The following is a 12828-nucleotide window of genomic DNA, read 5'->3' as shown; positions in this document are numbered from 1 at the left end:
CCGGCAATTCATGATTAGTAACAAACCTCAACAAGTGAAAGCTTGTGGAATTTGCTCCAATACCGGTCATCCTACCGATGCTTGCCCAACCTTGCAAGAAGCACTCAAGAGGTGAATGCTTTGGGATCAAGGAATAGAAAGTATGATCCCTATTCAAATTCATACAATCCGGGTTGGAAAGATCATTCGGCTTTCAGTTACAAGAAGGAACAAAATTTTCAAGGGAACAAAATTTTCAAGGGAACAAAATTTTCAACAAGGAAATCGACCTCCTCTTCAAGCAACCATATCAACCTCAAGGGCAATCATCTAGCTCTAACTCAATGTCCACAGAGGATATGATCAAAGCTTTGACTAAGAATGTGACTACCATGCAGTCCAATATGGTGTAATTTCAACAAGAGACCAAGTCAAGCATTTACAACTTGGAAACACAAGTGGGCCAAATGTCTAGTGTCATGAATACTTGAGGCCCAAAATTCTGGAAAATTGCCATCTCAAACCGAGGTGAACCCCAAGAAGAATGTGAGTGCTGTGACATTAAGGAGTGGCAAGGAGCTTATTGATCATGCATCCGAAAAGAGCAAGGTTGTGGAAGAGAAGACAAGAGTTTAAGATGAGGAGGTGGAGGTTCTTACTCCTTCCAAAGAGGTGGAAAAAGTGGTGAGTCCTAGCTCTCACCAAGAGGTAAAATCTTTCCCGGAATACAAACCGGCACCCCCTTTCCGATGCACTTAAGGACAATCGTAAGCTTGATTTATCTAAGGATATTTATGAAACATTTAGCCAATGTAATGTGAATATTCCTTTGTTGCAATTGATTAAGACTGTGCCTTTGTATGCTAAGTGGTTAAAGGAGATGTGTTCAATTAAGTGGAAAAGTAAGGTTAAAGAAAAACAAATAGTTAAGGTTAGTGAACATGTATTCGCTGTTTTCCAAAAGAGAATGCCAAAAAAATGTGATGACCCGGGCATGTTCACTATTCCTATAACTCTTGGTGATACTAAGATTGATAGGGCCATGTGAGATTTAGGAGCTTCCATCAATGTGCTTCCTTATTCTTTGTATGAGTCTTTGACACTTGTGATTTGCTTCCTACCAATGTTGTTATCCAACTTGCAGATAGATCACTTCCATTCCTAAGGTGTAGTTGAAGATGTTCTTGTGGTAAGTTGATAAGTTGACTTTTCCTGCTGATTTTTATGTGATTAATATGGAGCATGATAAGCATTCGGCCCCTATTCTTTTAGGAAGGCCGTTATTGAAAACGGCTAAGACCAAGATTGATTGTGACACCGGTTCTTTGGCCATGCAGTTTGATGGCCAAATCATTGAGTTTAATATGTATGATGCCATGAGGTACCCTAACATTGAGGATCACTCTCTCTGTGCCATTGATGTGTTTGAGCCATGTGTTCAAGGTGTGTTCGATGTCTTACGTGATGATGATTTGCAAAGTGTTTTGGACTTTAGTTTGAATGCTGATTCTTTGGAGTTTTGTTTGCCAATAATGTGCTTAAAATTGTTGTTGAATTGAATGAGCTTTCCAAACTTCCTTTGAATCCTTCAAACTATAAGCCCATGCCACTTACTGTGCCTAGCACAAGACCGCTTCCTTCTTTGTACAGGCCCCCGATGTTGAGCTCAAAACTCTACCGGAGCATTTGAAGTATGTCTTCTAAGTGAGAAAGAGACCTTGCCAGTTATCATTTCCAACAAGTTGACCTTGGAACAAGAGAGCAAGTTGGTGGAGGTGCTCAAGGAGCATTCGACGGCGATTGGGTGGTCAATTGCCGACATCCATGGCATTAGCCCATCCACATGTATGCATAGGATCTTGTTGGAAGATGAAGCTAAGCCGGTGAGGCAACCTCAAAGGCGTTTGAACCCACCCATGATGGAGGTGGTAAAGAATGAGGTAATAAAGTTGTGTCAAATGGGTATTATTTACCCCATCTCCGATAGTAAATGGGTAAGTCCTACGCAAGTGGTGCCAAAGAAAGGTGGTGTCACAATGATTCCTAATGCAAATGGCGAAATGGTACCCACCCGAACTCAAACTGGGTGGAGGGTATGTATTGATTATCGCCGTTTGAACTTGGTAACTAGAAAGGATCATTTTCCCCTTCCTTTTATTGACCAAATGCTTGAGAGACTTGCAGGGAGGGCTTTCTATTGTTTCCTTGATGGGTACTCAGGCTATTTTCAAGTGCCCATTGCTCCAGAGGACCAGGAAAAGACAACATTTACATGTCCCTTTGGCACTTTTCTATCGGCGCATGCCTTTTGGACTTTGTAATGCCCCTCCACCTTTCAAAGGTGTATGGTAAGTATTTTCTCTGACTTTGTGGGGGAGTTTCTAGAGGTTTTCATGGATGATTTCACCGTTCATGGTGACTCTTTTGACCAATGCTTGTACCATTTGTCCCTTGTCTTGAAACGTTGTATTGAGTCTCATCTTGTGTTGAATTCTGAGAAATGTCATTTCATGGTTGAGCAAGGCATAGTGTTGGGGCATGTTGTTTCATCTAGGGGGATAGAGGTGGATAAAGCAAAGACCGATGTGATTCAATCCCTTCCCTACCCCACTAGTGTACGTGTGAAATTAGGTCTTTCCTTGGTCATGCCGGTTTTTACCGGCGTTTATAAAAGATTTTTCTAAGGTGTCCTCTCCTTGTGCAAGTTGTTGCAAAAGGATGTTGATTTTGTGTTTGATGATGCTTGTAAGAAGGCCTTTGACTCTTTAAAAGAGAAGCTTACTTCTGCCCCTGTCATTCAAGCCCCCATTTGGTCTCTCCCTTTTAAGATAATGTGTGATGCAAGTGATTATGCCGTGGGGGCTGTTTTGGGTCAAAAGAGTGGTAGAGCGTCTCATGTAATACATTATGCATTTATGACATTGAATGGGCGCCAAAGAAACTATACCACCACGGAAAAAAATGTTAGCTGTTGTTTTTGCGATTGAAAAATTTCGGTCCTACTTGCTTGGGACCAAGGTCATTGTGTACACCGACCACGCAGCTATTAGATACTTGATGGCAAAGAAAGAAGCCAAACCCCGCCTCATACGGTGGGTTTTGCTTCTTAGTGAATTTGAGGTGGAGATTAAAGACAAGAAAGGAGTTGAAAATCTTGTGGCTGATCATTTGAGCCGTCTTGTCCATGATGAGGACAAACCCCACTCTCAAGAGGCTATTCTTGGAGAGTTTCCGGATGAAACCTTATTCTCTATCCGTGATGTCTGTCCTTGGTTTGCTAACATTGTTAATTTTCTTGTTTCTCATGAGTTTCCCCCCAGGTTTACTAAGATGCAAAGGGATAAGCTACGAAGTGATGCAAGATACTATGTTTGGGATGATCCATACCTTTGGAGACATTGCGCCGATCAAATTGTCCGGAGATGCATTCCGGAAAGTGAGGTAGCCTCTATTCTTGAATTTTGTCATTCCATGCATGTGGTGGGCATTTTGGGCCAAGAGAACGGCGCGAAAGGTACTTGATTGTGGATTCTTTTGGCCAAGCCTTTTTCGTGATGCCTATGCTTTTTGTAAAGTTTGTGACAAGTGCAAAGAGTTGGGAATATCTCCCAACGGAATGAAATGCCCCAAAATTCTCTTCTCTATTGTGAAATCTTCGATGTGTGGGGCATTGATTTCATGGGCCCATTTCCCAACTCTAGTGGAAATCTTACATTCTCCTTGCGGTGGACTACGTTTCCAAGTGGGTGGAAGCGAAGGCCACCAAGACTAACGATGCTAAAGTTGTGGCAGGTTTTGTGAAGTCACAAATTTTCTCTCGGTTTGGTGTACCCCGCGCTATGATTAGTGATCAAGGCACTCATTTTTGCAATCGGACCATTGAAGCTTTGATGAGGAAGTGTGAAGTTACTCACAAGGTTTCAACACCCTACCATCCTCAAACAAATGGTCAAGCCGAGGTGTCTAATAGGGAAGTTAAGTCCATTTTGGAAAAGACCGTGAATCCCACCCGCAAGGATTGGAGTTCCCGTCTTGAAGATGCGTTGTGAGCTTATCGGACTGCCTACAAGACCCCTATTGGCATGTCTCCATATCGGTTGGTTTTCGGTAAAGCGTGTCATTTGCCTGTGGAGTTAGAGCATAGAGCTTATTGGGCAATCAAGCAATTGAATATGCGCTTTGATGGAGCCGGAGACACAGTGAAGCTTCAGTTGCAAGAGTTGGAGGAAATCCGCCGAGAGTCCTATGAGAATGCAGCCATCTACAAGGAGAAGACAAAAGCTTGGCATGACAAAATGATTATGCGGAAAGAATTCAAGGTGGGTGACAAGGTACTTCTCTACCAATCCCGCTTGAGATTATTTCCGGGTAAGCTTCGATCCCGTTGGGATGGTCCTTTTGTAGTTGTTAAAGTCTACCCTCATGGTGCAGTTGATATCCGAAGTTTGAGTACGGATAGTGTTTTCAAAGTGAATGGCCAAAGGCTTAAGCCTTACTTTGAAATTGCGAAAGTGGAGGATGTAGAGTTTTTGGAACTCTATGCCCCTCGCTATGAGTAAATTTTTTGTGCTTGCATGATGTCGAGCTTCCGACTTTAAACTAAGCGCTTCTCGGGAGGCAACCCGTGATTTGATTTTATTTTTAGATAATTGGTTATGTTTGGTTCTTTTGTGTTTTTGGTGTTTCTGTTTTTGACTTTTGTAGGTGTACATTTGGGCACTAAGAAGGGAGTAGGAAGGAGTTAATTTCATTAAAAAAAAAAAAAAAAAACGAGGGGATCTTTGAGGTTTTGCCGAGAGCACTTCTGCGGGCTGACCGCGGTCGCTGAAGCATTCCGCGGGCGCTACCTCAAACCCCGCGGGCGCGGCCCGGGTTGCAAGTTAAAATAAAAAAAAGAGCGCCGCAAGCAATTCCGCGACCTCCGCGATCGCTGAACGCCTCCGGGGCGCGGACCTTTTCTCCGCGGTCGCGGACCCCGTATTTCCGCCAGGTTTTTTTTTTTCGCCCTTTTCTTTCTTCCTCCTTCCGTCAATTCCGACTCTCTCTCTCTATTCTCACAACTCCTCTCCAACCTCCTCATCCCCTTTCATCTCTCCTCAATTCTTTCCCTCAAATTCCTCTCTTTCACTCTTTCAATCCCTTTTTCTCACTCTCTCATCTCATTTCTCACTCAATTCCCTTCAAAAATCTCCACTTTTCTCATCTTTTTACAAAATCTCTTGGAAACCCTAAAATTTGGGGGTTTTTGATTCTTGGAGTTCTTGGGCAATTAAAGAAGCAAGGAGCATTCTTGGGGTGTTGTTCTCACTTGGGTACTTGGTCAACCACTCTATTGATTCTTCCATAAGGTAAAACTTCAATTCTTCACCCTCTTTTTGGAAGTTGCCTTCATTTTTTTCGTTGTGGTTGTTTAATTGTTGAGATTGTGGTGGATTGTTGTGTTTTTAGTCCTCTTTGTGGTTGTGTGGACATTATTGAGGATTGAATTTGTGAATTTTGGAGTGACTTGTTGGGAGTTTAAATTTGAGAAGTTGAGGGTGGAATTATTGTTTGACTTACTTGGTTGTCTTGGTAAGATTTGTGGTTGCTATAACAATGGTGAGAAAGCGTGGTCGTACACAAAGTTTCAATGAGCCTGAGGCTCATGAGGAACCTGCTGCTAGTGAGGTGATGATTGACACTATGGGTTTAACTGGACTCAATAGGGAGCAAAAGGTGACTTGGAGAATTCTTTGTCGATCAAAACGAGTTGTCCATGTACCAAGTTTATTGACACTAATTTCTTGGCTCAGTTGGGCTTTTAGATGGATTTAGAGAGATGATGGGTGAGCTGGATTGTTGGGCATGCTTGATTATACACCTCGCACTTATAAGAGGTGTGTTTATGAATTTTTATCCACTTCACCTTGGTGAAGCATAGGGGGACAACCGTATTCGGTTTAGGATGCATGATCGAGTTCGTGATATTTCTATGAGCCAAGTTAGAGAGGCTTTTGGTTGGGTCGCTCCCTCAAGCGACAACCCTTTTGTCCCCATGGGTGTTCCGTCTGAGGAGGTTGGTACCTTTTGGTATCGCATTTCTGGGTTACCCCTTAGCAGTGGTGGTGAGAAGATTAGTAGTATCCGTCACCCTGTCTACGCATGGCTGCTTACTTCCTAGGCATGACTATCTTTTGCAAGGGTGAGACGGGGAAATTGAACCAATTAGAGATGTGCTATCTTCGTGCCTTGCTTCCGGGTAGTGTTGGTATTCCGGATTGGGCCGACCTTTGGCTTAAGTCTTGCATTGATGTGCGAACCAAATTGGGTGGCCACCTAAGCATGGGAGGTATGATTACACATTTGATTACGCGTTGGGTTATCCTCCTAATAATGCTTGTGACCGGTGGCTGATAAGTTTCTCTTGTTTAATGCCCGCACATTGTTGAAGATGAACATGTTGAAGAGTTCTGATGGCCCCCCTTTTCAGATACACTGTGGTGATGGTTTTATTTTCCTTCCTTGGGCGCATTTTCCTTTTGGCCCCACTGTGGCCGATTTCTTATTAGGCCCGAGGTAGGCGGTGGGATTTTGGATGAGATGGATGAGGATGATGAGGGTGATGGGGATTATGATATGGAGATGGAGCAAGGAGAGGGAAGTAGGCTTTCCTCTATCGAGGAACAGTTGCAGGCTCTTACTCTCCAGGGTAATGCTACCATGGGCTACATGAGGCATTTAGATGCTTTCTTTCAGCAGCAGTATGGTAGCTATGTTCCATATGGTGATTTCCTTAGTGGAGCATCTGGCTTCGGTGCCTCCGGTAGCGGTGGCATATCATGGTGATCCCTAGACGTTTGTTTCTCCCTTTTGCTTGATCTTTTGACTTTCTTACACATTGGGGACATACAATGTGTCCTTTAAGCATGGGGGAGAGGAGTTATCAATGATTTGTTTATATTGTAAATATTTGTCTTTCGTTTCATACTTCATTAAGTAAAAAAAAAAAGAAAAAGAAAAGAAAAGAAAAAAAAAACAAAAAAATGAGTGGCTAGGTGAAAACCCGGGAGGGCGCCTAGGCAAAAGGAGAGGACTCGGATGTCACTTATTTTTCGGAGTGGTGGCATATGAAGGGTGTTTGAAGCGGCGTTTGGGTAGGTCACTCATTGTTGAAATAAGGAGGTTGTGGTTTAGATGGTGGTAGGTTAGAAAGCCTCTTGTTTTTCATCTTGGAGTCATAAGGGGAGCTGGAGTTGGTTAAAGAGGTAAGTTTTTGGGTTGAAGGTGCTATTCCAACCCAAAGCTTCATTTTGAGGGAGTAGTGTGTGAGTTGAGCTTGGGGGATTTAGGACATGTTAGCTCCCTTGCTCTTTGTTTTGTTGTGCAAGTTAGCTTGGGTGTGTTGAGGTTATTTCCACCCTTATCTTTGTGGATTTTGGAGCGATAAGATGGCTAGAGTTTTGGTGCGTTGAGTTACTTCCGCTCAAACTTTAGCTAGTTGCGATTCATCACTTATTCGCTTTTGATTGGAGTAGTGGTGTTAGGATTGGATTTTGTGTGAATTTCTTCATGCTTTTCTTGATAGACCTTGGAGATAGAAAGGAGTTAGGATTTTACTCGAGGACGAGTAAAGGTCTAAGCACGGGGGAATTTGATATGCCATGTTCATATGGCATTTTTCAGTACTTATTTGACTATTTTTGTGTGGACTTGAACATATTTTTGTATGATTTTGAACTCTTTCTCAACAATTGGTATTTGGGTTCTTTAATTTCTATTATGTTGGTGAGAGGGTCCAATTGTAACAATGTGCAATGAAGAAATGCCAAGTCAAATCAAGGTGCAAGTGGAATAAGTCAACAAAGTCATTTAAGTGGCAAGGAAACAAAGATGGGAAGAAATGTTAATCAAATGAGGAAGCATCAAGGAAAGAAGAAGGAAGTTGTACCGGCAGCCTCCGCGGTCGCGGAGCACATGACGCGGTCGCGACGAATTTCGAAGGAAAACAAAAATTCGCCGTGAGCTACTCCGCGACTCACCGCGGTCGCGGACACCTCCGCGGGCGCGGACCTATCTCCGCGGTCGCGGACCCCTGTAGTAGGAAACGACGCTTTCGTTTCCTCTGTTTTGCGGATTAAAACATTAGTTATCTTTTGTGTTTGTATTAGTTCATTTTTTTTTTAGAGAGAACAATTAAAAAGAAAAGTTGTAGTTTTATTTTGGATTATGAGGAACTAATTTCCTAACTTGGTAAATCAATTGGAGCAACCTCTTCATCCATTTTGTGAGTTCAATCTTTACCTTTTTATGTGCTTGAATGTTTGATGATTCTTCATATTCTTTATGCTAGATTGTTGTATACTTTGAGTTAATCTGATCATTTAACTTGTGGTTTCTTTACAATCTTTGCTATCTAGATAATTGTCTGCTTTGAGATTATCTAGAATTGGTAGTTTTGTGCTCAATTATCACATGCTTTTGGATAGTTGTGCATAAGAAGAATCATCTCATAAACTTGTGTTTGACCGCTTGTGTGAATGCAAGTTTATCCTATTGACATCTCCTTAGTTGTTATTTAATTGTTTAATTGAATCTAGAACGCTTGGACTAGGTTGTTAAACCGTTAAGGATTGGATTAGAGCGCTCGCTTAATCTTACCACTAAGTTAGAGGAGATTGAATCTGTTGATTCGCAATAGGTCATTCAAGTAATTATAGGAATTGAGTTGTTCTATGATCAAAGTTTGAATTGGTTGTTAAGATTGATTGCCAAGTATTTGTCTATTATTTGATTACCGTTTGCTTAGTCCTTCTTAGTTATACTTTTAAGTGAACCCCCCCCCCATTGTTACCACAACACAGTTTAACCTTACCAAACCCTCCTTCTCCGTGGATTCGAACCTTGCTTCCTTATTCTACGTTTGTGTAGGGTAGTATTGATTTATTTGCACATTAGCCGATACGACTTAGGCCTCGCCAAAAACCCTAACATAAGGGTCAATATTCTACTCCAAAATCGTAGCATAAACACAATAATGAAGAGAAATTGCATCAAATTGATGGTCAACACACAAAAAAATTCGAACAAAAAAAATCAAAAATCTTGAACAAAAAATTATTCTAAAACATAGATAATTTAGAGCTATTATTAAAGAAAAAGAAGAATAGATTTAAGAAAGAAAGAGAAGAGCTAACCTTATATTAACAACCATGTTATAGAGAAAAAAGAACAAAAATATAGAGAAAAAAGAACGAAAACAAACATGTTATAGATCTGAAATGAAAAAAAAAGAACGAAAATATAGAGAAAAAAGAACCAAAACAACCATGTTATAGATCGGAAATGAAAAAAAAGAACAAAAATAAGAAAAAAAGAACGAAAATGAACAAAAATAAAAAAACGAACGGAAAAATTATAGATCTGAAATTACATTAGACATTAACCAAAACAAACATCAAAAAATTATAGATCTAAAAAACGAAAAATCATCACTTGTTGAAGTAATTGTTGTTAGGGTTGTGATGACGATGTGGGTGTTGTTGTTGTTGGTGCGGGTGTTGGCGGTGATGGACGAAAGTTTGAACCCTTGCAGCGGTGGTGGATGTCAAAGCTGCTCGAACCCGTCTTGCTTGTGATGTCAAAGCTACTCGAACCTGTCTTGCTTGTGATGTCAAAGCTGCTCGAATTATTCTTTAGACTCGAGTCCTAGAAGTATCAGCAATGGTGTTGGAGAAGAGAGAGATTGAGGAGAGATAATTTAATGAGGGAGAAGGAACGAATTGAAGGACGTGAGAGAATGAGGGAGAGGAGAGAGAATGAACCCTTAAATAAAAGCCCATAAAGGGCTGCGTTGTTTTAAAAAACGTAGCCCTACAAGCCATAAAGGGCAACTTTGCAGGCTACAGTTACTTTGTCTACTACCGAAGCAGAGTGCATGGCGTTGACAGCAGCTGCTAAAGAGGGAATATGGCTAAAGGGACTAGTTAGTGATCTCGGGTTACATCACGATCAGGCTACTGTGTATTGTGATAGTGTGAGTGCAATATGCTTAGCTAAGGATCAAGTCTATCATGAGAGGGCTAAGCATATTGATGTGAGATATCATTTTCTGAGGAGTGAGACTAGGATTAAGGTGAAGAAGGTAGGAACTGTTGATAATCCTGTTGACATGTTCACCAAGCCGGTTCCGCAAAGTAAGTTTCAGTAGAGTCTGGACTTACTCAATGTTCGTGATTGCTAGTTGCCCTCTTGGCGCAATTCTGGGGTCCTTTGGGACAAATCTGGTGCTGAGAGATTATGGGCGTTGTGATCAATGCATCTGGTTTTTTAGTTATTGTGAGAGGATTCAAGTCAAGGTGGAGATTTGTAAGAATATGCCTTGAATGAGTGATGCTTGAAAGGTGTTCGAGAAAATGCGTAAGAGACGCAAGAGCTGCGCCTCGCCCGGGCAGGTCGGGCGGACGTCACCCGGTCGGGCGCGCAATCAATCTGGAGGAACGCAATTCCGCCCGGTCGAGAGCGCAAGCACATCTGGAGAATTAAGTTCCGCCCGATCGGGCGGATTTCGCCCGGGCGGGTCGGCGCTTTATGCGGAAAACGCGATTTTGGCCGCTGAGTATAAATAGGTTAGTTTTACCTAGTTTTTACACGACGAAAAATACTCTATTCTCTCTGTAATATGTTCTCTTCTCATAATAAAATATTCTCCATCTCTCTGCCGTGGACGTAGCCAAATTGGTGAACCACGTAAAGCTGTTGTCTGTGTTCTTTGTTTTTGCATTTGTTATTTGTTTCTCTCTCACGTCTGTTATAACAAATATCAATATTACATTGGTGTCGATGATAATTTGTAAGCAAGTGTTCACTCCAATTTTCTGTCTCAATAACCTTCCCCTAACAAAGATTTTCTCTAGGAGGAAAGGTTACGTGCGATTGCTCACAGTAAGGTTGTAGCTTGTAGTCATGTTTTTATTCGTGTACGCGGTGTCAGTATTTATTTGACTACCACATTGGAGGGTTTCATAAAAAAAACGTTTTTGAAATCACCAATAAATTTTTAAATGAAGACTCAAAAACCTAATTGGATATTTGGGAATCGTTGGGACAACTTGGGACTTATTTAATGTAGATTATTTCCCCATCATAACTTCATTAACGGTCATGAACGAATAATTGAGTTCGAGGATGAGGGTATGAACATGATCATGAACATCCGCCCATTGGTTGCATCTACTTAACGCAATTCACAATAATTCTTATAGAATAGAACAACCAAATAATATCTTAAACACCTTAAAAAAAATTAGTCTAAGTTGGTTAATTATACAGAAAAATACTACTTTGTTGTGACAAGTTTTAGTAATCAAATTTACTAGGTACCTAAATCTAATTGTTCAATTATCTTATTAGGCATTAGAATAATTCTTTTGATCTTGATTAACAATAATAACATATGGGTGTTGATAGCATAAGGATGTCATACAAAATAAAGAGGAGTAAAGATTAAGAATATACAAAGGAAGGAATTTTGCTTTAAAGGTCTACATCATGAAAAAAAATATTAGTAACTTCAAGCAAAAAATTATGAAAATAAAAGACTAAGAAACCTCATAAATTAAATATACCGGTGTGGCCTGGGTATGAGAGAACAACGACCTTCATGTGGAGCAATCGTGGAGTTTTTAACGAAAACGAATGAAAAATCTAGCAAAGATGAACGTGTTTGAGTGCTTAATGTATTAGATATGATTGAAACATATCTAATAAGGTCCCAATTTCTTTTTCTTATAATTTCTCCGTAACATACATAATGCAATAATTGAAGACTTTATATCTCACAAATAATCTCCAATTGTTGTATTCTTTGTATTACGAAGGGAGTATATAAGATGACTATAATATCAAGTACGATCTTACAGATAAAAAAAAGTATCTTTTCACCACACACGAAGAACATATGAGAGAGGACTTGAACAAACAAGGGCTCATAAACTAAAAACATCTTGTAGAATTATATAATACTAACATTCTTTGAAATATATAGTTCAAAACTATTTCAGGGGAGGTTATAATTTTCCTAATTTTACAAAATCTTTTATTCATTGTTAGTATCTTCGTGTTTTTTTTTTAAGTTTCTAAATTAATCAGGACTTTTTTTCTCAAGTTATTCCTAACAATCATAAACGATCGATGTACCTTTTTTTTGTCGTGCCTTAAGAAAACAATTTGATAATCGATTTAGTTACTAATAATACTAATGAACTATTGCTTCAATTTCTAAGAAATCTACCCACTTACTTGTAAACTACTCTTTTCAATACCTTGAAAATTGATATTGGTCAAAGCAATAAAAGGATAAAGCTGCTTAAAAATTGAAGGGTAAGGATTTAGCACAATTACATTAGCTACAAGTTTTTTGTAACCAATGGTCATAATATATTTCAACTTTGATGATGTGCTTTTGTTAGTGTTTTTATTCATCATTCAAAAAGATCCGCCAATTGGAAGAGAGTATATAAGATGACTATAGGTATCAAGTACGATAAAAAAAAGTAGCTTTTCATCATGCACGAAGAACATATGGGAGAGGATCCTTGAACAAGAAAGGGATCATAAACTAAAAACATCGTGTAAAATTATATAATACTAACATTCTTTGAAATATATAGTTCAAAACTACTTTAGGGGATAGCAACTATTTAGCATTTAAATAAAGCACTTATTTTTCATCATATACTTGTATATCCTATCATCATTGGCTAACTAATTAATAGTATAACCTGATTGTTCCAATTAATAAATAAAAATCGAAATTTGATAATTAAACAATTCACATCCCAAAAATAATCAGAAAATATATCAAAATTAACC

The 12828-nt window shown here is 39.8% G+C and overlaps 1 protein-coding gene across 1 annotated transcript; it reads left to right on the top strand.

The window, feature by feature from the left end:
• Positions 1-4061: 4061 nt before the first annotated feature.
• LOC125496693 (uncharacterized) lies at positions 4062-4538 on the top strand. Its single transcript, XM_048642221.2, has one exon. It carries the CDS (start codon positions 4062-4064, stop codon positions 4536-4538), a length of 477 nt encoding a protein of 158 aa, XP_048498178.2.
• The last annotated feature ends 8290 nt before the right edge of the window (positions 4539-12828 follow it).

This window comes from Beta vulgaris, chromosome 4 (genome assembly GCF_026745355.1).
Source record: "Beta vulgaris subsp. vulgaris cultivar EL10 chromosome 4, EL10.2, whole genome shotgun sequence".
Lineage (NCBI taxonomy): Eukaryota > Viridiplantae > Streptophyta > Magnoliopsida > Caryophyllales > Amaranthaceae > Beta > Beta vulgaris.
The sequence above is the reverse complement of the archived record's forward strand: the minus strand, read 5'-3'. Positions and strand labels throughout refer to the sequence as shown.